Genomic DNA, 21,016 nt, shown 5'->3' with positions numbered 1-21,016 from the left:
GTAGGCCCTGGCTCTCTGCAATGGAACGATGTTGATGTGCTGAATCCTTGTGCAGTCATACCTCAGAATGGGGCTCGGCTGTAAGATTAGCTTGTGCAACACCCATTACAAAGACCGATTACGTTAGAATTTAACAGAAGGGCAGATCCAATCTGCAGAATAGCAACATTCAGAACAATTGAGCTAATGACAGGAGTGAGGACAGAAATAAAAGGTCCAGAGAGATTATGAAACCAGATGAAAACTGATTATTTGTCAAAGTTGAATCTATTACACAGATTTTCAATAGGGAGAGAAACTTGACAAGCCGTGATGTCGAAGGAGAACCATGGATTGCAGGGACAACAAAACAGATATGTTTGCAATGTGATATGATAGCAATGAGGGCAATACAATTTTGGGCTGCACATGCAGAGGTGTCATATCCCTGAGCAAGGGTATAATGGCCCCTCTCTCTTCGGCTTTGGTGCAAGGACACATGGAATATCGCACTGAGTTCTGAACACCACATTACAGGAACAATATTGACAAACAGGAGCGAGTTTAGATAAGAGTAATATGTGATCAAACGGTTGGAAGGCCTAACTTAGGAGAATTGAAAAAGCTAAATATGCAACGCTTGGCAAAGTGAGGATAGGGTGTGGGGGGAGAGACAGAACCACAACAACAGCCCACAAGTATTGCACAGGTGCAAGATGAAAAATCAAGGTGTTTAGTGTGGCAGAAAGGAGGTAGCTAAGCGGTAACAGGATGAAACTGAGGGTGAATGTCAAGAGAAAAATCCCTGGGAGTGAGATGTGCTAGACTATGGAACAATCTCCCAAGGGACAAAGCGGAAGCCCTACCCATCTGAACATTTAAACTCAAACTGAACACCAGAAAACGTACATCAGGAAACAATCCTGCATTTGTGACAAATCTACCAGAGCTAACTCCATGTCCCCTAGGTTTCTATATAACTCCTATTACCGTGATATCGGAGTACTGCACAAACAGTACACCTCTGCCTGATCCTCCAGGCAGTGAAGAACCACTCTGGGCCTGTAGGACTTTCACTGATTACTTTACAAGCATAAATCTGGGGGAGGGAGTTTACTAAAAGGTGAGTTTTACAACTTGCTCTGAACTCATTCAGGCTTGGGCTTGTTCTGAGCTCTTCTAGCAAGGAGTTCCATGGCCCTACGTAAGATCAGCTTCCCTGATAAGTTGGCTGCCTGTCACCATCCCTGTTCTCTCTGAAGCAGGGGGCAGACTGGACAGTAATAAGAGTCTCCCTTGTGGGACTGCTGCACTGGGCAGTTAACGTGCATCTCTCTCTCTCCCCACCCCACAGGCTCACAGTCCTGACGTAACAAGTCAAACAGACAGCTCTCTGTAGCTCAATTACCGTTTAATGGAGACATCCAGATCTTTTAGGCAGTCCACAATGGTGCTTCTGTGCCGCTGTACTGCATTGTGGTCTGTCTGCACAGTCTTCAACAAAGATGTCAAAGCTACATATCTGGGATAGAGAGGACAAAGGAAGAACACCACATTCGTGCCAGCCATTCTGTTTCATTGCAAAATAAAGGGGTTTAGTCTTCCTCTGTACTGGGACAGGATTTTCCCAGTGCTACTGGGAGCAAAGGAAAATCTGCCAGACTGCTCTCTGACCCAACTAGAGGGGAGTTTCCAACCAGAGGATGTAGATGTACCATAAGAGATACTTCTGCTGTGACAAAGGGAAAGCGCAGCTTAACTGGCCGCTGGAAAAAGCCATAGTCTGAGCTACTCCAGGAACCTGTGTCTGGTCTATCACTGGGCTGCAGTCGCTTGCTGTAGGCTTGCTGGCTAGTGAGGAAAGGCCATGATACGCCCAGGGAAAGAAGTATGGCAAGGAGAAAGAAAAGTAGTCACCAAGGGAATTTAGCCATACCCATCCCCCACCCCCACCCCCTTTCCCAACACTTTGCCTTGGGAGCTGCTTCTGCAGACTCTTAACACAGCAGTGCCCATGTTTGACACACTTCAGGTAACTTACCTAATGTTTTTGTCGTTATTTAACAAGAAACGGCCTAGGATGTTAATGGCTAACACCTGCAGAAAAAAGAGTTAGGGAAGGTTAGCGATCACAGCAAGCTGCTGCTCCTCCTCACCGCTGCTTCATGAGCCCACATGGTCCTTCAGCAACCGTGCATGCAAACTGCTATGGCTAATGACAGGGGCAGAAACAGCAAGAACTCCAGACACTGATTAACCAGAGAAAGAGGCAGGAGTCATGCACATGGTGGCTCTGGGAGAAGGCTGCACACCAGGTCAAAGAGGAATCTCACTGCACAACATACAGCAAGTCGTACAAGGGCACCAAGTCTTGGTACAGCTGTGCATGCTTCAACTGTGGAATAAACTCGCTAACCACTATCTACAGCTCCCCTCAGACATTCCAAGTTATGTTTCCACCTCCTTGGCCACTGGATACAAATTACAAGAGGAATCCATTATCACCCTCCTGGAGCTCAGGAAGAGAGAGACACTGTCTCAACACACTATGGTTCCTGGCACAGCTCTCATCCCTTCCCTCATCGTGCTACAAGCAGTTAACTTCCAGACATTGCTACTGGTACCACATCTGGCACAGGATCTCACTGATGTAACGTTGTCCTGAGCCCAAGATCTGAGATTCTCTGGAATCCCAGACATCTACCACCAGCACCATAGTCACTCTTAGAGATTTACGTTGGACATTAGGAAAAACTTCCTGTCAGGGTAGCTAAGCACAGGAACAAGTTATCTACGGAGGTTGTGGAATATCCACCACTGGGGGTTTTTTAGACAAACATTTGTCAGGAATGGTCTAGAACAGTGGTTCTTAACCTTTACTGCAGCCTGCACCCCCTTTGGTTCTCAAAAATATGTTCTTGCACCCCTTATCAAAAATCGTTGAAGTAGGTCAGTTCTTTAAACCTAGATATATCATAACTATAGAATGAAAGAGAGAGAATTATATATTTATTTTAATTTCGCAGTTAAAATTTAACACTGTAATCATTAAAAAACGTATAATGTTAATACATAGGTTTGATGAAACAAAGTAGTTGTACTTACCTGCCTGTGCTTAATTTGTGTTTTCGATGATTTATCTTCTAAAAAAAAAATCTGGCATGTCTCGCACCCCAGGGGTACGTGCACCCCAGGTTAAGAACACTGGTCTAGATGATACTTAGTCCTGCCTCAGTGCAGGGGACTGGACCAGACGACCCATCGAAGTCCCTGCCAGCCCTACGTTTCTATGATTCAACCAATTCCAGTGACACTTTGGAGCCCTAAGTACTAGACCTCGCTAACTGACGAACTCAGTCTGGGGCCCATTGTTTGACTAAAATCAAGTGTAACGGTTTAGCTTCATACGTCCACTAGGAAAACTAGTACCTGCCCTAGCCCCAACAGGTGAGCTCCATTTAATCAGTCATTTCATTTCTAACTTCTATGATTCTATCGGTTTAGTGAAAAGAACCATGGTAAAGGCAACGTACTCGCAGTCCACTCTCAGACTTGATGTCCATAATAGTCAATACAGTTTCATAGAGGATGGCGTTACCCACGTTTTTACTTGTTTCTGTATTAGTGGCAACCTGGAAAAAAAAACAAAGTAAAGTAACTTTGCCCGTGCTTTGCCAGCATCTGCAGCACCCTACCCAGGCCACCTCTCATTTCTGTATCAGAACAAGGCACCGTCCACCCACTTGCCCAGATTGTTAGCATCTGCCAGAGTAAATCATTGCCCTCAGAAGCACATACTTGTGGTGCAATGAGTTGATGCTCACTCTGTGGTACACAGGGATGTAACTAGAAGTAACAAGATGAAATTAAGAGGAGCAATTTAGGCTGAATATCAACCTAACCTGGCAGGCCTCACCTGCGCAAGTATGTCATTCATTGCTTCACTTGAGTCATCATCATTTCGCCCCAGAATTCTTAGTAACCGCAGGATTCGCACCTGAAAAGACAAAAGGCAGCAAATTAAATCACATCTGGCATAAAGCAACTTTATGCAGTAGCCTCCGGTTAACTCATGGAAGAGTGCAGGAGAGAGAGATCAGATGCTGATAAATATGGCAAATTAAATCACAAGGCCCTCTGCTTAGAGCAGAGATGAGGATTTGAACTCTTCTCCCTCAATGAGGTCTTTCCCAGGAAGCAAGGATTTATACTAGGTTTAGGTCTCCATCCTCTAGCCAGAAGCACTCCCACTACAACCAAACAACTGATATGGATTGAATATGGATAACTATAAGCTTACTCCTCCTCCCATGAATTCGCACAATAGGTGAGGGAGTCAGAAACCAAGTCCCAAACACCGCACTGGAGACAGAGCTACCCGAGAGTTTTATTATCAATCCTTACCTGCAGGAAGGGGTCACTGATCCCAGACACGTCATGCTCTGGTGAATATCCAGACATGATAAGGTTCTTTAGAATACGAACTAACTGGGGTACAAGCTGTGAAGAAGAAAGATCCATCAGAAAGTATACTCATAACACTTGTCTTCCACACTTTTGATGTAGGGATCCAAGAATGAATCCTGAAGATCAGTGTACACATCCTTCCACACAGAACATCTCTGATTGCGCAGGCTGGGTTATCTGAACATATTGACACTGACATCTGGCCAGGACCTGAACACCATACTACAGAGCTACTCAGAGAGCTAAGCCCACTAGCCCAGAGGCATATAAAAAACAGAAGTGCTTCACATGTGAGGTTCATAGACAATGCCATGGAGAGTTCCCCCGCCATCAGCTGCTGAAAATAAGAAGAGGTGCTGGTCTTTCACAGGGTACTGTCCTTAGATCTTGCATTGGGGCTCTTTCACACCAGCTTCTGGCTGACTTAATCTAAGTTCCTTAGGGCCAGGACCAGCTTTTTGTTACATGTATGGAGTGCCTGGCACAGTGGGATCCCTGATGGGGGTCTTTAGGCGTTCCCACAACAGAAACAGATGTCATTATGGAGGTCTTAAGTTTGTCACTCTCCCCCAGCTACACCTCTACCCCGATATAACGCAACCCGATATAACACGAATTCTGATATAAACACGGTAAAGCAGCGCTTGGGGTGGGGGTGGGGGGGCTGCGCACTCCAGTGGATCAAAGCAAGTTCGATATAACGCAGTTTCACCTATAACGCGGTAAGATTTTTTGGCTCCCAAGGACAGTGTTATATCGAGGTAGAGGTGTAGCTGCAGGAAGGCGCTCTGTCTCTTCTCTTCTCCCCCCCGAAGACCCTCCAGGGTAGCAAAGGTGGAGAATTTCCACCACTCTACCTCCCACCCAGCCTCCAATAGTTGGGTAGTACCCCCAGTGAAGAGCTTCCCCAGGGCCTACCCACCTTCTCCTGCTCACAGCTTCCCCACACACCAGCAGCAACTTTTCAAAATGAGAGCTTAGGTTCTGCAGAAGTTGATGGCATTGATTCCTAGGGTCATCTCACCTTTCAGGAAAAGTGGCTCTTTCAGGGACTGCATGGGACTGTTTTTAGGAGACAAGTCATCTGCATGAGACAGTTTGCCTCAGTATACTCTAGCTCTTGGACTGGTAGTCATGGGTGTCTCACTACTCCATCCATCAATTTCAGGAAAAACTTCTTAACTGTAAGAACAGTAGGACAATGGAACAGAGTGCCCTGAGAAGTTGTGGAAGCTCCTTTACTGGAGGCTTTCAAAAAGAAGCTGGATAGCCACGTGTCTTGGATGGCTTAGACTAGGGGTGCCCAAACTACGGCCCACCAGAGCATTTCATAAGGCCCAGAGCCTGCTTCAACACAATATAGTAACGGCTGATTCATTAGCGTTTTGTTGTCATGTTTACATCATTTTATATTACACAAGTGCGTAAACAGACAATACTGTACATAAAAACCACCTATCTAAATACATACAAAACAAGCTGAACTTAAAATATAAATTAATAAAGGGGACTAAATCTTATTAAAATATGGAGACTCAGTTCGGCCCACAAAAGGTTGTGCTTAGGTTTGAGGCCCCCCTGTGTAATAAGGTTGGCACTACTGGTTTAGGTACATCAAATCCTGTATCTTGGCAGGGGGTTAGATTAGATGACCCTTGAGGTCCCTTCTAACCCTGTTCTGTAGCAGCACATACATTCCATGGGTGTACTCAGATTGGGATCACCAGCAACAGATAACACCCACCATAGTTCTCAGGTCAGGACTACTATGGACAGGTTGTGATGGGCCTCACAATAGTTGGAGTGATGAAATGGAAAACTATCACCACCACAATCCACCAAAACACTCTTGCTCACACACTAAAGACAGGCTGGGATAGCCATGGGGTGGGATCACATTTCCAGAGGGCAGGATACTGCACATCTCTCCAAGTTTCATTCTCTAGAAAACACGTTCTCATTTAAAGAAAAGTCTTGACCCGCTTGCCAGAACATGACATAATGCTTGTTAAAGCTGGTAGATCTCCAGGTAAATTAACTAAAGCGGTGAAGAAGTAATCTCTCTCTCTCATTCCACTCATCTTTCCATCTCAGAGCTGACATTAAGTAAAATAACCTAAGAAATAGGCAGTCAAATAGAATCCAAAAATGTGTTGGAGCTGGCTGTCCTGCTGAGACAGACTGAAGGCCAATTAAAGAGCAATGGGTGATTTGCAGGTGGGATGGCACTAGACCTGACTGGGCAGATTTCCATACCATATTAGAACTGCATTATTTTTCCTTTCACCTACGCCTCTATATATGCAGAATGAATACACTTCACCCCCATGTCCTCCAGCAGAACCTTCCCCGAAAGCCACCTCTGTCTTCCCCACAGGATTGTGCTGCAGCCACTCAGGTAGCTATTATTCCCCTTAGAGATCTGCCAGAGGCTAGCCATGGCAGAGTTTAGAGTGCCTGACAGAAGCTCAATCAGCAGCATTCTGCTGCAAATTTGAGATGGCTCTGCAAGAAGGAAACATCTCTCTCCTTGTAGTTTCTTGACTCTCCCTTCCTCCACCCTGGAGCATTTCAGCAATCGGACTTGTATATCACTGGAGGAGGTTGCTTCCCTTCAGATCTCAGAGGAGAGCAGGAGGACACTCCCCATACCCCCGGAATACAAAGTGCAGCTGACTGGGTGGTCTGCATAAACATTCTTGGAACCCTGCTTTGCATTTTCTTTGTTTTCTTACATACAACGCAAGTTACCAAAACTGATGACAGGACAAACATAGGCAAAGGCTACAGCCATAAAGATCAGTTGATGCCTACCCCACTCTGCTGATCCTTGACAGTCAGATACTTCCAGAAAATATGTGCAATGGATCTGTACTGAACAGTCCAGTGCTGCCTACTGAGCCCATGTGGTATGTGGTGGTCCATGCTCCACTGCATGTATCTGATTCCCAAGGCTGCTATAACCACTCCAGTGATGGAGTTCTTATCCCACTCCCCCTTATATACAGGAGAACATCTGAATTACCCAGGGCTGTCCCACTTTGCCAGTGTGAAGCAAAACACATCTTGTGGTAAGGAGAATACATCAAGGCTCCAGGGCAATCAGACTTTTTAAAAGAGGAACACAGGAAACTGCCTAAATTCCTCAAACAAGGAAGGGAGGGATCAAGATAGGTTCACAGTTTGGGAGAGGCCACAACTGAGATCCAGGGCTGCCATGGATATGGGAACTTAATGACAAGACAAAAACTGGACAACAATGAGTTTGTTAGACAAGTATAGCATAGCTAGCACATGGCATTAATCACAACTGCAGTGTTAGTGCACAGTGCCTCCATGTGGTGACTGGACACACAGAAGCCTCTACAGATCCAATGAAAGCATGCACCATCTAGAAGAGTTAACTCTTACCTTTTCATTCTAACATACAGCAGGAGTCCAAACAGACAAAAGGGATAAAACAGACGAAGCAGGCATTAGGAACAGATCAGTGTCATACTATTCACAGCATAAAACACCACAAGAAAGATGGCTAGAAGAAAGGGCCACCAAAAAGAAGCCCTAGTGCACAAAGTCGTTGGACTCAACTCCTCATCGCTTACCCCAGGACTCAGCCACCTCCTAAGTAGTGACAGTGATGGGCAATGGCTCAGGATGACACTACTGCCCCCATAACATTAACCCCAGCTCTAGCACACATAAAATGCACCAGCAAAGGGGGTGCCTGTCTGAGGTCCCTGCGAGCAAACCTAGGACTTGCAGGAAGAGTATGTTGAGAACTGTGCACACAGGCAGAAGACTCCTCTCAGGATTTTTCAGTGGAGCAACTGGCCAGTTGCTTTCTTCTGGCTCATTTGGTTCCCAATTCCCCCTTTGCCCAAAGGAATCTGAACTGTACACCAAGAACGCCTTCCAAATCATTCTGGAAGGAAATCTTTATAATTTGGCAGTTGTTAAGTTCTGAAAGCAGCAGATACAGCAAGAGCGATTACAGCAGGCAGTGACAAGAGGCATGGGCTAGGACAGTGTGCTAGAAGACAAAAACACTGCTGACTCAAACTCCTACCCGCCCTGGGAAAAATGCCCCTTATTACACGCTGTGTGCAATGTGGACAGGTTAGCTATACTTAGGCTGAAGCATTAGGTTTTTAACCAGTAAATGTTGGTAAACGTCTATTTCATCATACACATACACAAACCAATGAAAAAATATTTCCATCAATGATAACCGAAATTTACAGGCAAAGTAAGAAAAATGCTGCTTGAGAACTAATGAGAGTTTGATTTAAGAGTATTTACTTTGTATATTTTGACACATAAGAACGGCCATACTGGGTCAGACTAATGGTCCAGCTAGCCCAGTGTCCTGTCTGCCAACAGTGGCCAATGCCAGGTGCCCCAGAGGGAATGAACAGAACAGGACAGTTTACTGAGTGATGCATCCCCTAATGTCCGCTCCCAACTTCTGGCAATCAGAGGCCAGGGACACCCAGAGCATGAGGTCGCATCACTGGCCATCTTGGCTAATATCCATTGATGGACCTATCCTCCAGGAACTTATCTAATTCTTTTTTGAACCCAGTTATACTTTTGGCCTTCACAACATACCCTGGCCACAAGTTCCACAGGTTGACTGTGCGTTGGGTGAAAAAGTACTTCCTTATGTTAGTTTTAAACCTGCTGCCTAATTAATTGGTTCTTGTGTTATGTGAAGGAGTAAATAACACTTCCTTATTCACTTTCTCTACACCAGTCATGATTTTATAGACCTCTGTCATATGCCCCCTTAGTCGTCTCTTTTCCAAGCTGAAAATTCCCAGTCTTATTAATCTTCTCTCATATGGAAGCTGTTCCATACCCCTAATCATTTTTGTTGCCCTTCTCTGCACGTTTTCTGATTCTAATATATCTTTTTGGAGATGGGACAAACAGAACTGAATTCAACGTGTGGGCATACCATGGATTTATATAGTGACATTATGATATTTTCTGTCTTATTATTTATCTCTTTCCTAGTGGTTCCTAACAGACTGTTACTGTTTCTGACTGCCGGTGCACATGCAGCAGCTGTCTTCAAAGAACTATCCACAATGACTTTAAAGATCTCTTTCTTGAGTGGTAACAGCTAATTTAGATCCCATCATCCTGTATATATAGTTGGGATTATGTTTTCCAGTGTGCATTACCTTGTATGTATCAACATTGAATTTCATCTGCCATTTTGTTGCCCAGTCACCCGGTTTTGTGAGATCCCTTTGTAACTCTTTGCAGTCTGCTTTGGACTTAACTATGTGATGTTGACAATTTGTATTTTAATGAGTATAAAGTTTTAACCTTTTGAATCTTAGTTTCTACTATCATTAAATAATTGTCTATTCCCCCTACTGTCTGACACCCTCCCCACAATTTTGCACAACTATGAACATTTGATAAAAGTAGATAAAATGCTTAAAATAAACATTGATATTATAGATCAAAATAATGAAAAATAAAAATTGAATTCTGCCAAGCCTAGCTGTACTATGAAAACCTCAATTCTGCCTTTTCCTGAGTGGAATGTATAAACGGTAAGGTTAACAGTGTAAGCTTGTGATTTTAGTTCCCCATCTTAGATAAAAAAGAAAAAGGAGATTAAACTTTATCCCACTTCAGATGTCTCTGATGCAATCAGCTACATGAGGAATAATGCATTTACGGGACTTTCATCACAGGAGTTGCTGCAACTTTAACTCTGGGACAAGTTTCACAGACTTCATGCACATAAGTGATTTGTCAGTATCTTATAATTTACCCCCTCCCATGCTCACAAGGAGACTCAAAGACAAACCCCATGGAAAACTTCTAATTTAATTATTTGATTATATTGTGTGACACAGTTTTTGAAGCTGAAAGCCTGCATTATCATCATGTGCCTCATTTAAAATTAGCTGCACAGATTTCGCTCTAACTTGTGGACACATCCTGTTGGCTAAGACCAAGGATGGAAGTGTCAGCCTAGAAGAAGCATGTAAACATTAGCTATCGGCGATACTAATGCACAGTTTGTACTTACCTTTCTGAAGTGTGATAACATGTCTGGGCTTCTCTCACACATCTCTGTGAGGAGGACAACTGATGTGTGAAGAACACCTACAAGGCCAGAAACAAGTCTAGTTATTTAGTTTTCACTTATAAAGGCTCTAGGCACCTGACAAAAAAAATTTAAAATGAAAGCCATAAAGGAAAAATAGCAGCAGCAATCCCACAAAACATCTGCCACCTGAAACACACACACCCCCGCAAATGCCTCCAACAAGAACATAAAAATGGCTATAGTGGGTGAGACCAATGGTCCATCTAGCCAGTATCCGGCTTTCCAACTGGCCAATGCAAGATGCTTGAGAGGAAGGGAACAGAACAAGGTGATTTTGAGTGACCCATTGCCTGTAGTCCAGTCCCAGCTTCTAGAAGTTGGAGGTTTAGGCACACTTTGTGTCCCTGACCATCTTGGCTAATAGCCATCGATTGAACTATCCACCAGGAACTTATCTAATTGTTTTTTTGAACTCAGTTATACTTCTGACCTCCACAACATCCCCTGGCAACAAGTTCCACAGGTTGATAGTGTGTTGTGTGAAGAAGTGCTTCCTTACGTCTGTTTTAAACCTACTGCCTATTAATTTCATTGGGTGAACCCTCCCCCCGGTTCCTGTGTCATTGGAAGGGGTAAGCAACACCTCCCTCTTCTTTCTCTGTACCATTCATGATTTTACAGACCTCTATTACATCCCTCAGTTGTCAGGGGGAGGGATAGCTCAGTGGTTTGAGCATTGGCCTGCTAAACCCAGGGTTGGGAGTTCAATCCTTGAGGGGGACACTTAGGGATCTGGGGCAAAATCAGTACTTGGTCCTGCTAGTGAAGGCAGGGGGCTGGACTCGATGACCTTTCAAGGTCCCTTCCAGTTCTAGGAGATGGGATATCTCCATTAATTTATTTTATTTTATTTTATTTGTCTCTTTTCCAAGCTGAAAAATCCCACTCTTTTTAATCTTTCCTCATATGGAAGCTGTTCAATACTCCTAATTATTTTCATTGCCCTTCTCTGCACCTTTTCCAACACTAATATATCTTTTTTGAGGTGAGGTTACCAGAACTGCACACAGAATTTAAGGTGTGGGTGTACCATGAATTCATATAGCAGGATCATGGTATTTCCTGTTTTATTATTCATCCCTTCCCTAATGGTTCATAACATTTTGTTAGCCTTTTTGACAGTCACTGCACATTGAGCAGATGTTTTCAGAGAACTATCTGCAATGTCTTCAAGATCTCTTTCTTGAGTGGTAACAGCTAATTTAGACCCCATCATTTTGTATGTATAGTTGGGATTATTTTTTCCAATGTGCATTACTTTGCATTTATCAACACTGAATTACATCTGCCATTCTGTCACCCGGTTTAGTGAGATCCCTTTGTAAGTCCAAAGCTGACTGCAAGGAGTTAGCTATCTTGAGTAATTTTGCCACCTCACTGTTCACCCCTTTTTCCAGATCATTTCTGAATATGCTGACTAACAGGTCCCAGTACAGATCCTTAGGGGACCCTGCTATTTTCCTCTCTCCATTGTAAAGACTAACCATTTACTCCTACCCTTTGGTTCCTATCTTTTAGTCAGTTACTGATCCATGAGAGGATCTTCCCTCTTATCCCATGACTGCTTAGTTTGCTTAAGAGTCTTTATTGAGGGACCTTACCAAAGGCTTTCTGAAAGTCGAGGTACACTATATCCACTGGATTATCCTTGTCCACACGTTTGTTTATACCTTTAAATTCTAATAGATTGGTGAGGCATGATTTCTCTTTACAAAAGCCGTGGTGACTCTTCCCCAACATATCACGTTCATCTATGTGTCTGATAATTCTGTTCTTTACTATAGTTTCAACCAATTTTCCTGGCATTGAAGTCAGGTTTACTAGCCTGTAATTGCCAGGATCGCCTCTGGAGCCTTTTTTAAAAATAGGCATTAATTAGATACCAGCCAGTCATCTGCCACAGAGGCTGATTTAAGTGATAAATTGCAAAGAGGCACTGCATTTGCAGCATGCCCTGAAGAGCACTCGATTGTTATGTACTGTGTGTATGAGAGTAGCAGCAATACAGGCCATGAGAAAGAGAGAGAGACACCCTGCCAAAAAAAGGCTTAGGACTTATCTACACTTTGAGCACTACAGTGGCACAGCTGCAGCTGAGCCATTGTAGCACTTCAGCGTAGACACTACCTACAGGTGGTTCTGGCCCTGCGTTTGGGAACTGGGGGTTCTGGATTATGGCCAGAAGGTGGGCATGGCTGTTTTGGGTCCCAGCAAGTGGGGTTCACGGGTCTTTATGGAGAATGCCTGCCAGCAGCTCTATGTCTCATGCACTAAAGAGGCTCCAACTTACATGCCTCTGAATAGAGTCAGTTTCACACAGGGAGGCAGGTTCCAAGCCATTCAGGGCTTTATAGGTCAAAACCAACAAGCAATCGGTGCAAAGAACTGGAGTTGTGTGCTTGCAGTAGATTGCTCCTCTCTATTAAGTGGGCTAAGAAAATCATTAGATGTCTGGAGAAACTGAAAAGACAGATAGTTTATGTAGGAGACAAACAAGGGGGGCAGGATTGAGGGATCCAAAATTAACAAATGGGTACAGAAGCTCATTCGGGTGCTCCTATTCACCCTTTTATAATACAAGAACAAGGCGATATTCAACAAAACTGAAACAGAAATTTAAAACTGAGGACAGAAGAGAACGCTCCATCAACCTGAGGGACTCACTACCACCAGATATCACTGAAGCCAAAAACTTACTAAGATTCAAAAAAGGATTAGATGTTTATACAGCTAAAATCACTCTCAGTTACATTAGTTAAAATGAGATTACATTAAAGATATAAACCTTAATGGCTCTATGACATAAGGCAAGCACTAATGACTTAGGTTAAGAAAAAGCTTTCCCTAATTCCCACTTAGATTTCTTGCCCCTAGCATCTGGTAGGCGACTGGCTGGGAAAGGATAGTTCGTTAGATGTACCATTAGAGTAATCCAGCATGGCAATTCTTATGTTAATAAATGACATTGTTTATTATTTTGCACTAGTATGAGCTTCTAAGTGGATTTAAGGGGCACCTCCTGATCAGGCGCAGATGAGACGCACCATCCTGGTCACTTTTGCTATTTCATCATCTAAACGCAAGCTGAGCATCTAACAAGACCCTCAAAGTGACAAGCTGTGGGCACACACTAAAAAAGCAGATGATATTTTTGCTCTATTCTCCAGTTGCTTCCTCCAACCTACCATCAACATTTGACTTATCTAGACTGACCTTCAATCATTTACATTGAATCAACAGTTGTACAAATATTTTCTTCTTTCATCCACGACCCAGTCTGACCAGCTACTGAAATGCTCCACTGCAAGAGCCTATACTCATTCCTTTTCCTTTTAGTTAAAAAAGGGCATGGCCTAGATTGTAGGCCCAACCCAGATCAACATTTCACCAGCCGTCAACTTGCAGTCAAAGTAACTCTTAGCAGCCCCGTGGGGAGATGCTCAAACAAGTTGCTTTTTGTTTTTAATTACCAGCTGCCTACAATTACAACCCCATAAGCAGTCCCACAATTCCAGAGAAGAGGGAGGAGATCTGATGGGCAGGCAGAAACATCTGGAGGAGATGGCAGACTTGGTATCTGCCCCTGTGATGTAGGGGTTATTCCAAATTTGTTGGTAAAGCCCATGTTTTAGCTGTTCTGCTGGACCCTGAGCAATGGGCAAAAATGGTTTCCCTTCCCTGCTATTTTTACATTTGGGTAGGATGCTGCAGCCTTCCATTTTGGACACAGTCTTCTCTCTTTTGTAACCACTGGAGTTGCCCCGAAAGACACTCAAACTTCAGCTCACACAAAACGCCAGCCTGCTTGCTCAGCAATGCTTGTCACAGGGAGCATGCAACATCCATGTCCCAGAGTCTATATTAAACCATTTCCAGGTGCACTTAAAAGTCTCATTTTTGGCCTACAAAGAGTTCTACAGTTGGTGCACAAGCTCCTTTAGTCCTGCTGATTGCCTGACACCAAGATGTTCTAGGAGGTTGATGCCTGGTCGTTTTCAAAAAGCAGGCCTCAGATCTTCATAAGAATAGCCAGACTGGGTCAGACCAAAGGTCCATCTAGCCCAGTATCCTGTCTTCTGACAGTGGCCAATGCCAGCTGCCCCAGAGGGAATGAACAGAAGAGGTAACGATCAAGTGATCCATCCCGTCGCCCATTCCCAGTGTGACAAAATCAGGCCGGACAGCTGCAAGAGGGTCTTGGAAGGCCGATATGTGAGCCCTAGAATGTTAAAGGCCCTTTTTCCTACAAGTTGAGAAGGGCTTACCTCAGGTCAGTCAGGGACACCTGAATCCAATTAAGGGCTGCCTGAGACCTTTACAAAAACCCTCCTCTGGGCAGAGAAACAGGGGAGAGAGAGAGAAGGGGACAACCTGCTGCCAGGCTAGTGGCAGCAGGGAAATAAGCTGCTCCAGGCTGAGAGGCTGTGCTCCTTCCCATGGGGGAAAACAGCAAAACCTGAGTGCCTGCTAGGGGAAGGACTGACACCCCAGGGCAACCAACAGGGAGACACCCTGCCCCAACGAGGAGGCAGCGAAAGGTATCCCCCAGTGGTTTTGTGTTTATCAGACTGTTTCCTTTTTGTTTGGTGGAGGATCACCCCTTAGGCCAACCCTCAGGCCTGCCCTGAAAATACGACCAAGGGAGCACAGAAGGGGGAAGGCAAAGCCTGCCCTGAGTGGAGCGGATTACCCCAGGCCCACCACGGCCAGAGGGGGAAGCGCAAAATCTGGCGAGACGAAGGAGGTGCCTTGCCACACCAGCTTCTGGCAAACAGAGAGTAGGGACACCATTCCTGCCCATCCTGGCTAATAGCCATTGATGGACCTATCCTCCATGAACTTATCTACTTCTTTTTTGAACCCTACTATAGTGTTGGCCTTCACAACATCCCCTGGCAAAGAGTTCCACAGGTTGACTATGCGTTGTGTGAAGAAATATACTTCCTTTTGTTTGTTTTAAACCAGCTGCCTATGAATTTCATTTGGTGACCCCTAGTTCTTGTGTTATGAGGAGTAAATAACACTTCCTTATTCACTTTCTCCACACCAGTCATGATTTTATAGATCTCTATCATATCTCCCCTTAGTTGTCTCTTTTCCAAGCTGAAGAGTCCCAGTCTTATTAATCTCTCCTCACATGGAAGCCGTTCCATACCCCTAATCATTTTTGTTACACTTTTCCAATTCCAATATATCTCTTTTGAGATGGGGCGATCAAGATCTGCACTCTTCTGCTGATCTGACAGATTATGAGGTGGCTTCACAGTACAATGCAAAGCCCTCCTGACATAATACTGGAGCTGACTGAAGTTCATTTTTCTTGGTACGTAAGGGAGGGAAGGAGAGCAGGTTACTGGGATTCAGGAGACCCTGGGCCCAATTTCTTACTCTGCCAAAGACTTCCTGTGTGACCTTGGAAAAGTCACAGTTCCTCACTTGTAAAAACAGGCACACTAATCCTTCCCTGCCTCACAAGGGTGCTGTGAGGATAAATATATTAAAGACTGTGAGGTGCTGATACTGTTACCATTTTAATTAGTCCCTGCACTAAGTACTCCAATTAGTGCATTTTAAAACCTAAATAAGTTCACAATGTCCACATGTAGCACAGTCCACAAGCAACCCGCCCTTCTCTTCCCCCACAATCCCCCAGGTGTGCTGCAGCCTAACACCCCAATGAAATAAAATGACATGAACATGTTCACTAGAGAAGGAAACAAATGTTTACTTGGCTACCAGAGATACTGCTGCAGCTATGCATTGGTTTAAATGGGAAGGAACTACTTGTTAGGGCCACTCTCCACACAAGAGCCTCAGCTCTGAAACACAGCCTCTATTTGTGACCCCTTTATGGCATGCTTTAATGCCCATCTATATCCCAACGATACTGCGTAGCCAGATATAGAAGAATGGTTTCAGTCAAAGATTCTGTCATCTGAGTGCTGGGTTATGTGAATGGGCACGAAGTCAATTGTTTGGATATTTATCCTTATTTTAAATACATAATTATACAAGTGCTTCCAGCTTGGAAAACAGATGTGAAAAATAAAGTAAGTACATTTCCAAAAGGAAGTCTTGTTTCAAGCTTGCAAAAAGTTACTCTAAACAGAGTACGAATCGGTTTTAAAATGCAGTTACGATCCAAAAAGCAATTATGTAAAGATGGCCCTTTCTTACCCAGCAATCTGCTGTGCAACTTAAGAACTGTCTGATTACTCTGCTACAGTTAGCACTGCAGAGATCTCTCAGCTTTGGGAATGCAAGCTGAACTCCATTCTGCTTCATCCATCAGTTCCAAGTTAACAGTAATAAACAGTAATCATCTCAGACAGAAGCTGACCTTTCAGATCCCAAGTGGAGTTTGCAACCCTACCAGCTAGAAAATCTTTTGCCTTGCACAAAAAGCAAGAGTGACCTGGAGTCAGAGAGACTTAATGGGGAACCTCAGAGTGCCATCCTTACAGAGGAGAAACATACCACGAATTACATAATACAGTTTGCTAGAGTCCCAGATTCACCATATTTACTCTGTATGTGTTTCACCTGTCTTGAAATGAGAGCAGCAGGTACTTTGATAAATGAACAGAAAGACCATTTGATTACCCTGTAGCCTGTGCTGTGTAATTTCCTGCAGGAGCAAGAATCACATATAGCTCTATGCCTCTTGTAGCACACGGGACATTTGCTCTCTTTCTACAGAACTGGAAGGACACCGATCAGAAAACTGTATGACAAGTTAGATGGTGGGTGTGCACCACCCCTGCATGGAGGAGCATTGCCTGCTGACATTACCATGGTTCTTCTCATTCAGTAGGTTTTTGGTGGCTGGCAGGAACATCTCCATGAGTTCAGGCACCTTCCTAATAACATGCACAGCACACAGTGCTGCCTGCAAGAGAAGAGAAACTCAGTTAGCACACCCCTCCCTGTCACTGACTGCCTGCAGACTCCAAGCTTAACCATCTGCGGGCCAGAAACAGAGACTTCTTACGAGGATCCACTTCTATATTAGAGCTAATTTGCACACTTAACTCACCTGGAAACGTGTTAACAAGTACATGTGCAAGAACGTCTCTATACTGAGAAAATCCTGGCCAATGCCTTATGGATTTGTTAGTTCTGAACACACTGGGACAAGAGTTCTATTCTGTCCAGACCACAGATACCACCCATGCTTTACCTGCATTGCAGATAAAGGGAGGTCTTTGGACGCTAGTTATCATGCTAGTACCTGTACTCTCAGAGAAATAACTTGCTGATGTGCCGTATGCCATCCAGCACACTAAATATTAAAAGTATCCCCCCCTTCCTTCTGTCCCAGGCTTTAGATTGTAAAGAAGAAGTTTGGAAACTTCCTAAGGTACCTTTTTCCTTAGGTAAGAGTTGGATGTTTTGAGGAGTTTCTCCACTTCTCCTGCCAGGTCTCTGCACATCTCAGAGGAGCCCATGCAGCCGAGGGTGCAGAGTGCCAGCCCCTGCACATACTGCGTGCTGTGATTAAGGTCACTGCAAAAGAGACCAAGAACAAGCCTGTCAGCACGTGCACTTTACAGGACACAGGTGCAGGGAACTCTGCACATCAAGAAGCGAAACAGAATGCAGGTAAGCTGTGAGGCAAAGAAGTTAGTTATGTATGTTCCAAGGCAGCTGGGCAGTTGAGTAAGAATGGGACGCTTCAGACACACGTGGCATAGTCGCCCACCACCACAGACTCACCTCTGGAGACTTCAGGTATAACTACAGTCACAAGTGAAATGGGCTGAATGACAGCAACACCAGTGCCTGGAGCCCAGCCCAGGAGAAACAGAGGCATGCAGAGCTCCACCCTACGTCACACCTGTATCTAAGGCCTGGTCTACACTACGAGTTTAGGTCGACTTTAGCCGCGTTAAATCGACTTAAGCCTGGACACGTTTACACTATGAAGCCCTTTCTGTCGACTTAAAGGGCCCTTTAAACCGGTTTCCTAACACCACCTCGACAAGGGGATTAGCGATAAAATCGGCCTTAGGGGGTCGGAATTGGGTTAGTGTGGACGGAATTCGACATTACTGGCCTCCGGGAGCTATCCCACAGTGCTTCATTGTGACCGCTCTGGACAGCACTCTCATCTCAGATGCACTGGCCAGGTAGACAGGAAAAGCCCCGCGAACGTTTGAATTTCATTTCCTGTTTGCTCAGCGTGGAGAGCACAGGTGACCATGCAGAGCCCATCAGCACAGGTAACCATGATGGAGTCCCAGTCCCAGTCCCAGGATCGCAGAAGAGCTCCAGCCTGGACCGAACGGGAGGTACAGGATCTGATCGCCATCTGGGGAGATGAAGCAGTGCTCGCCGAACTCCGAAACAGTAAAAGAAACGGCAAAACATTAGAAAAGATCTCCAAGGCCATGAAGGACAGAGGCCATAACAGGGACGCGCGGCAGTGCCGCGTGAAAATTAAGGAGCTAAGGCAAGCCTACCACAAAGTCAGAGACGCAAACGGAAGGTCCGGGGCAGAGCCGCAAACATGCCGCTACTACGCGGAGCTGCATGCCATTCTAGGGCGTGCAGCCACCACTAGCCCAAGCGTGTTCTATGAGTCCCTCTCTGCAAACGGGGAAGCGGGTTCGGCGGACGAGGAAGATGAGGATGGAGAGAACATAGATAGCTCACAGCAGCAAGGAAGCGGAGAAACCAGTTACCCCAACAGCCAGGATATGTTTGTCACCCTGGACCTGGAAACAGTAACCCCCGAACTGACCCAAGACCCTGAGGGCACACAGGGGACCTCTGGTGAGTGTACATTTGCAAAAATTACACATGGTTTAAAAACAAGCGTGTTTAATGATTAATGATTAATTTGCCCTGGCAATCGCGGCCAGTACAGCTACTGGAAAAGTCTGTTAACGTGTATGGGGATGGAGCGGAAATCCTCCAGGGACATCTCCAGAAAGCTCTCCTTCATGTACTCCCAAAGCCTTTGCAAAAGGTTTCTGGGGAGGGCTGCCTTATCCCGTCCGCCATGGTAGGACACTTTACCACGCCAGGCCAGTAGCACGTAGTCTGGAATCATTGCATAACAAAGCATGGCAGCGTATGGTCCCGGTGTTTGCTGGCATGCAGACAACATCCATTCCTTATCTCTCTTTGTTATCCTCAGGAGAGTGATATCATTCACGGTCACCTGGTTAAAATGGGGCAATTTTATTAAGGGGACATTCAGAGGTGCCCCTTCCTGCTCTGCTGAACAGAAATATACCCCGCTGTTAACCACGCGGTGGGGGGGGTGGGGGGTTGAAGTGACCATCCCAGAGAATTGGGTGTGTGGGGGAGGGGAGTTAGTTGGGTTTGTGCTGCATGTTAAACCTGAAATCGCAGCCCCTCCTTTTACATTGCAAACCCATTTTAAATGGCACGGGTGCTTGGTATGGGAAATGAGGGCAGAACTGTTTGAAACCATCCCCACATGTTAAGAAGGTTAAAAAAGCCCAAAGACTATATGTCTTACCATGGCTGCCTGCAAGCTGAAATCTGTGTCCTGGCACTGCGTGAGTGATCTCTCACACCAAACCAGGAGACTCTCAATATAAGAGGAAAAATGCGACCTTGTAACGAAAGCACATGTGCTGTGTGATGTTGTGAACAGCAAAATCTAACGTGAAAGAGTCTACCCATTGTTCTCTAAAATGTATCTTTTTTAACAACCTCTCCCTTCTCCACCAGCTGCAAATCTTACTCCTTCGCAGAGGCTAGTGAATATTCGAAGAAGGAAGCGAAGGACGCGTGACGAAATGTTTACTGAACTTCAGACTGCCTCCCACGCTGACAGAGCACAGCTGAATGCGTGGAGGCAGTCAATGACTGATTTTAAAAAAGCCCAATATGAGCGAGAGGAGAGGTGGCGTGCTGAATCGCGGGCTGAAGAGGAGAAGTTGCGTGCTGAAACGCGGGCTGAAGAGGAGAGGTGGCGTCAACTTGTAATCAGAAAGCAAGAGTCGATGCTCCGGCTGCTGGAGCATCAAAGTGATATGCTTCTGCGTATGGTTGAGCTGCAGGAAAGGCAGCAGGAGCAGAGAACGCCGCTACAGCCCCTCTGTAACCAGCAGCCCTCCTCCCCAAGTCCCATTGCCTCCTCACCCAGACGCCCAAGAACACGGTGGGGGGGCCTTCGGCCACCCACTCACTCCACCCTAGATGATTTCCATAGCAATAAGTTTTAAAGTTTTAAATTGGAGTGTGTCCTTTTCCTTCCCTCCTCCCCCACCCATCCCGGGCTACCTTTCCAATTATCCCCCTAGTTGTGTGCTGAATTAATAAAGAATGCATGAATGTGAAGCAACAATGACTTTATTGCCTCTGCAAGTGGTGCTCGAAGGGGGGAGGGTAGTAGGGGAGGGTGGGGTGGTTGGTTTGCAGGGAAGTAGAGTTAACAGGGTGGTGGGGGAGGGGCAGAGG

General features: G+C 45.2%; 1 protein-coding gene across 3 annotated transcripts in view; it reads right to left on the bottom strand.

Annotated features, from left to right (window-relative positions):
- LOC112103869 (adaptor related protein complex 1 subunit gamma 1) overlaps positions 1-21,016 on the bottom strand; it is a 101,206-nt gene that overhangs the window by 26,779 nt on the left and 53,411 nt on the right. For 2 of the 3 annotated variants that reach the window (XM_026663251.2, XM_026663252.2), the window contains exons 4-12: positions 17,944-18,085; positions 17,372-17,468; positions 10,499-10,575; positions 7,858-7,866; positions 4,384-4,479; positions 3,896-3,976; positions 3,513-3,611; positions 2,021-2,076; positions 1,388-1,501 (exon numbers count right to left, since the gene is read on the bottom strand). In XM_026663251.2, the coding sequence (XP_026519036.1) occupies positions 1,388-1,501; positions 2,021-2,076; positions 3,513-3,611; positions 3,896-3,976; positions 4,384-4,479; positions 7,858-7,866; positions 10,499-10,575; positions 17,372-17,468; positions 17,944-18,085 (771 nt within the window). The remainder of the gene's footprint in view (positions 1-1,387; positions 1,502-2,020; positions 2,077-3,512; positions 3,612-3,895; positions 3,977-4,383; positions 4,480-7,857; positions 7,867-10,498; positions 10,576-17,371; positions 17,469-17,943; positions 18,086-21,016) is intronic. The other variant, XM_026663253.2, reaches the window with a different exon arrangement.

Source organism: Terrapene carolina, unplaced genomic scaffold (assembly GCF_002925995.2).
Source record: "Terrapene carolina triunguis isolate 2854851 unplaced genomic scaffold, T_m_triunguis-2.0 Scaffold32922, whole genome shotgun sequence".
Classification (NCBI taxonomy): domain Eukaryota; kingdom Metazoa; phylum Chordata; order Testudines; family Emydidae; genus Terrapene; species Terrapene triunguis.
Note: the sequence above shows the minus strand (reverse complement) of the source record. Positions and strands in the feature narration are given on the sequence as shown.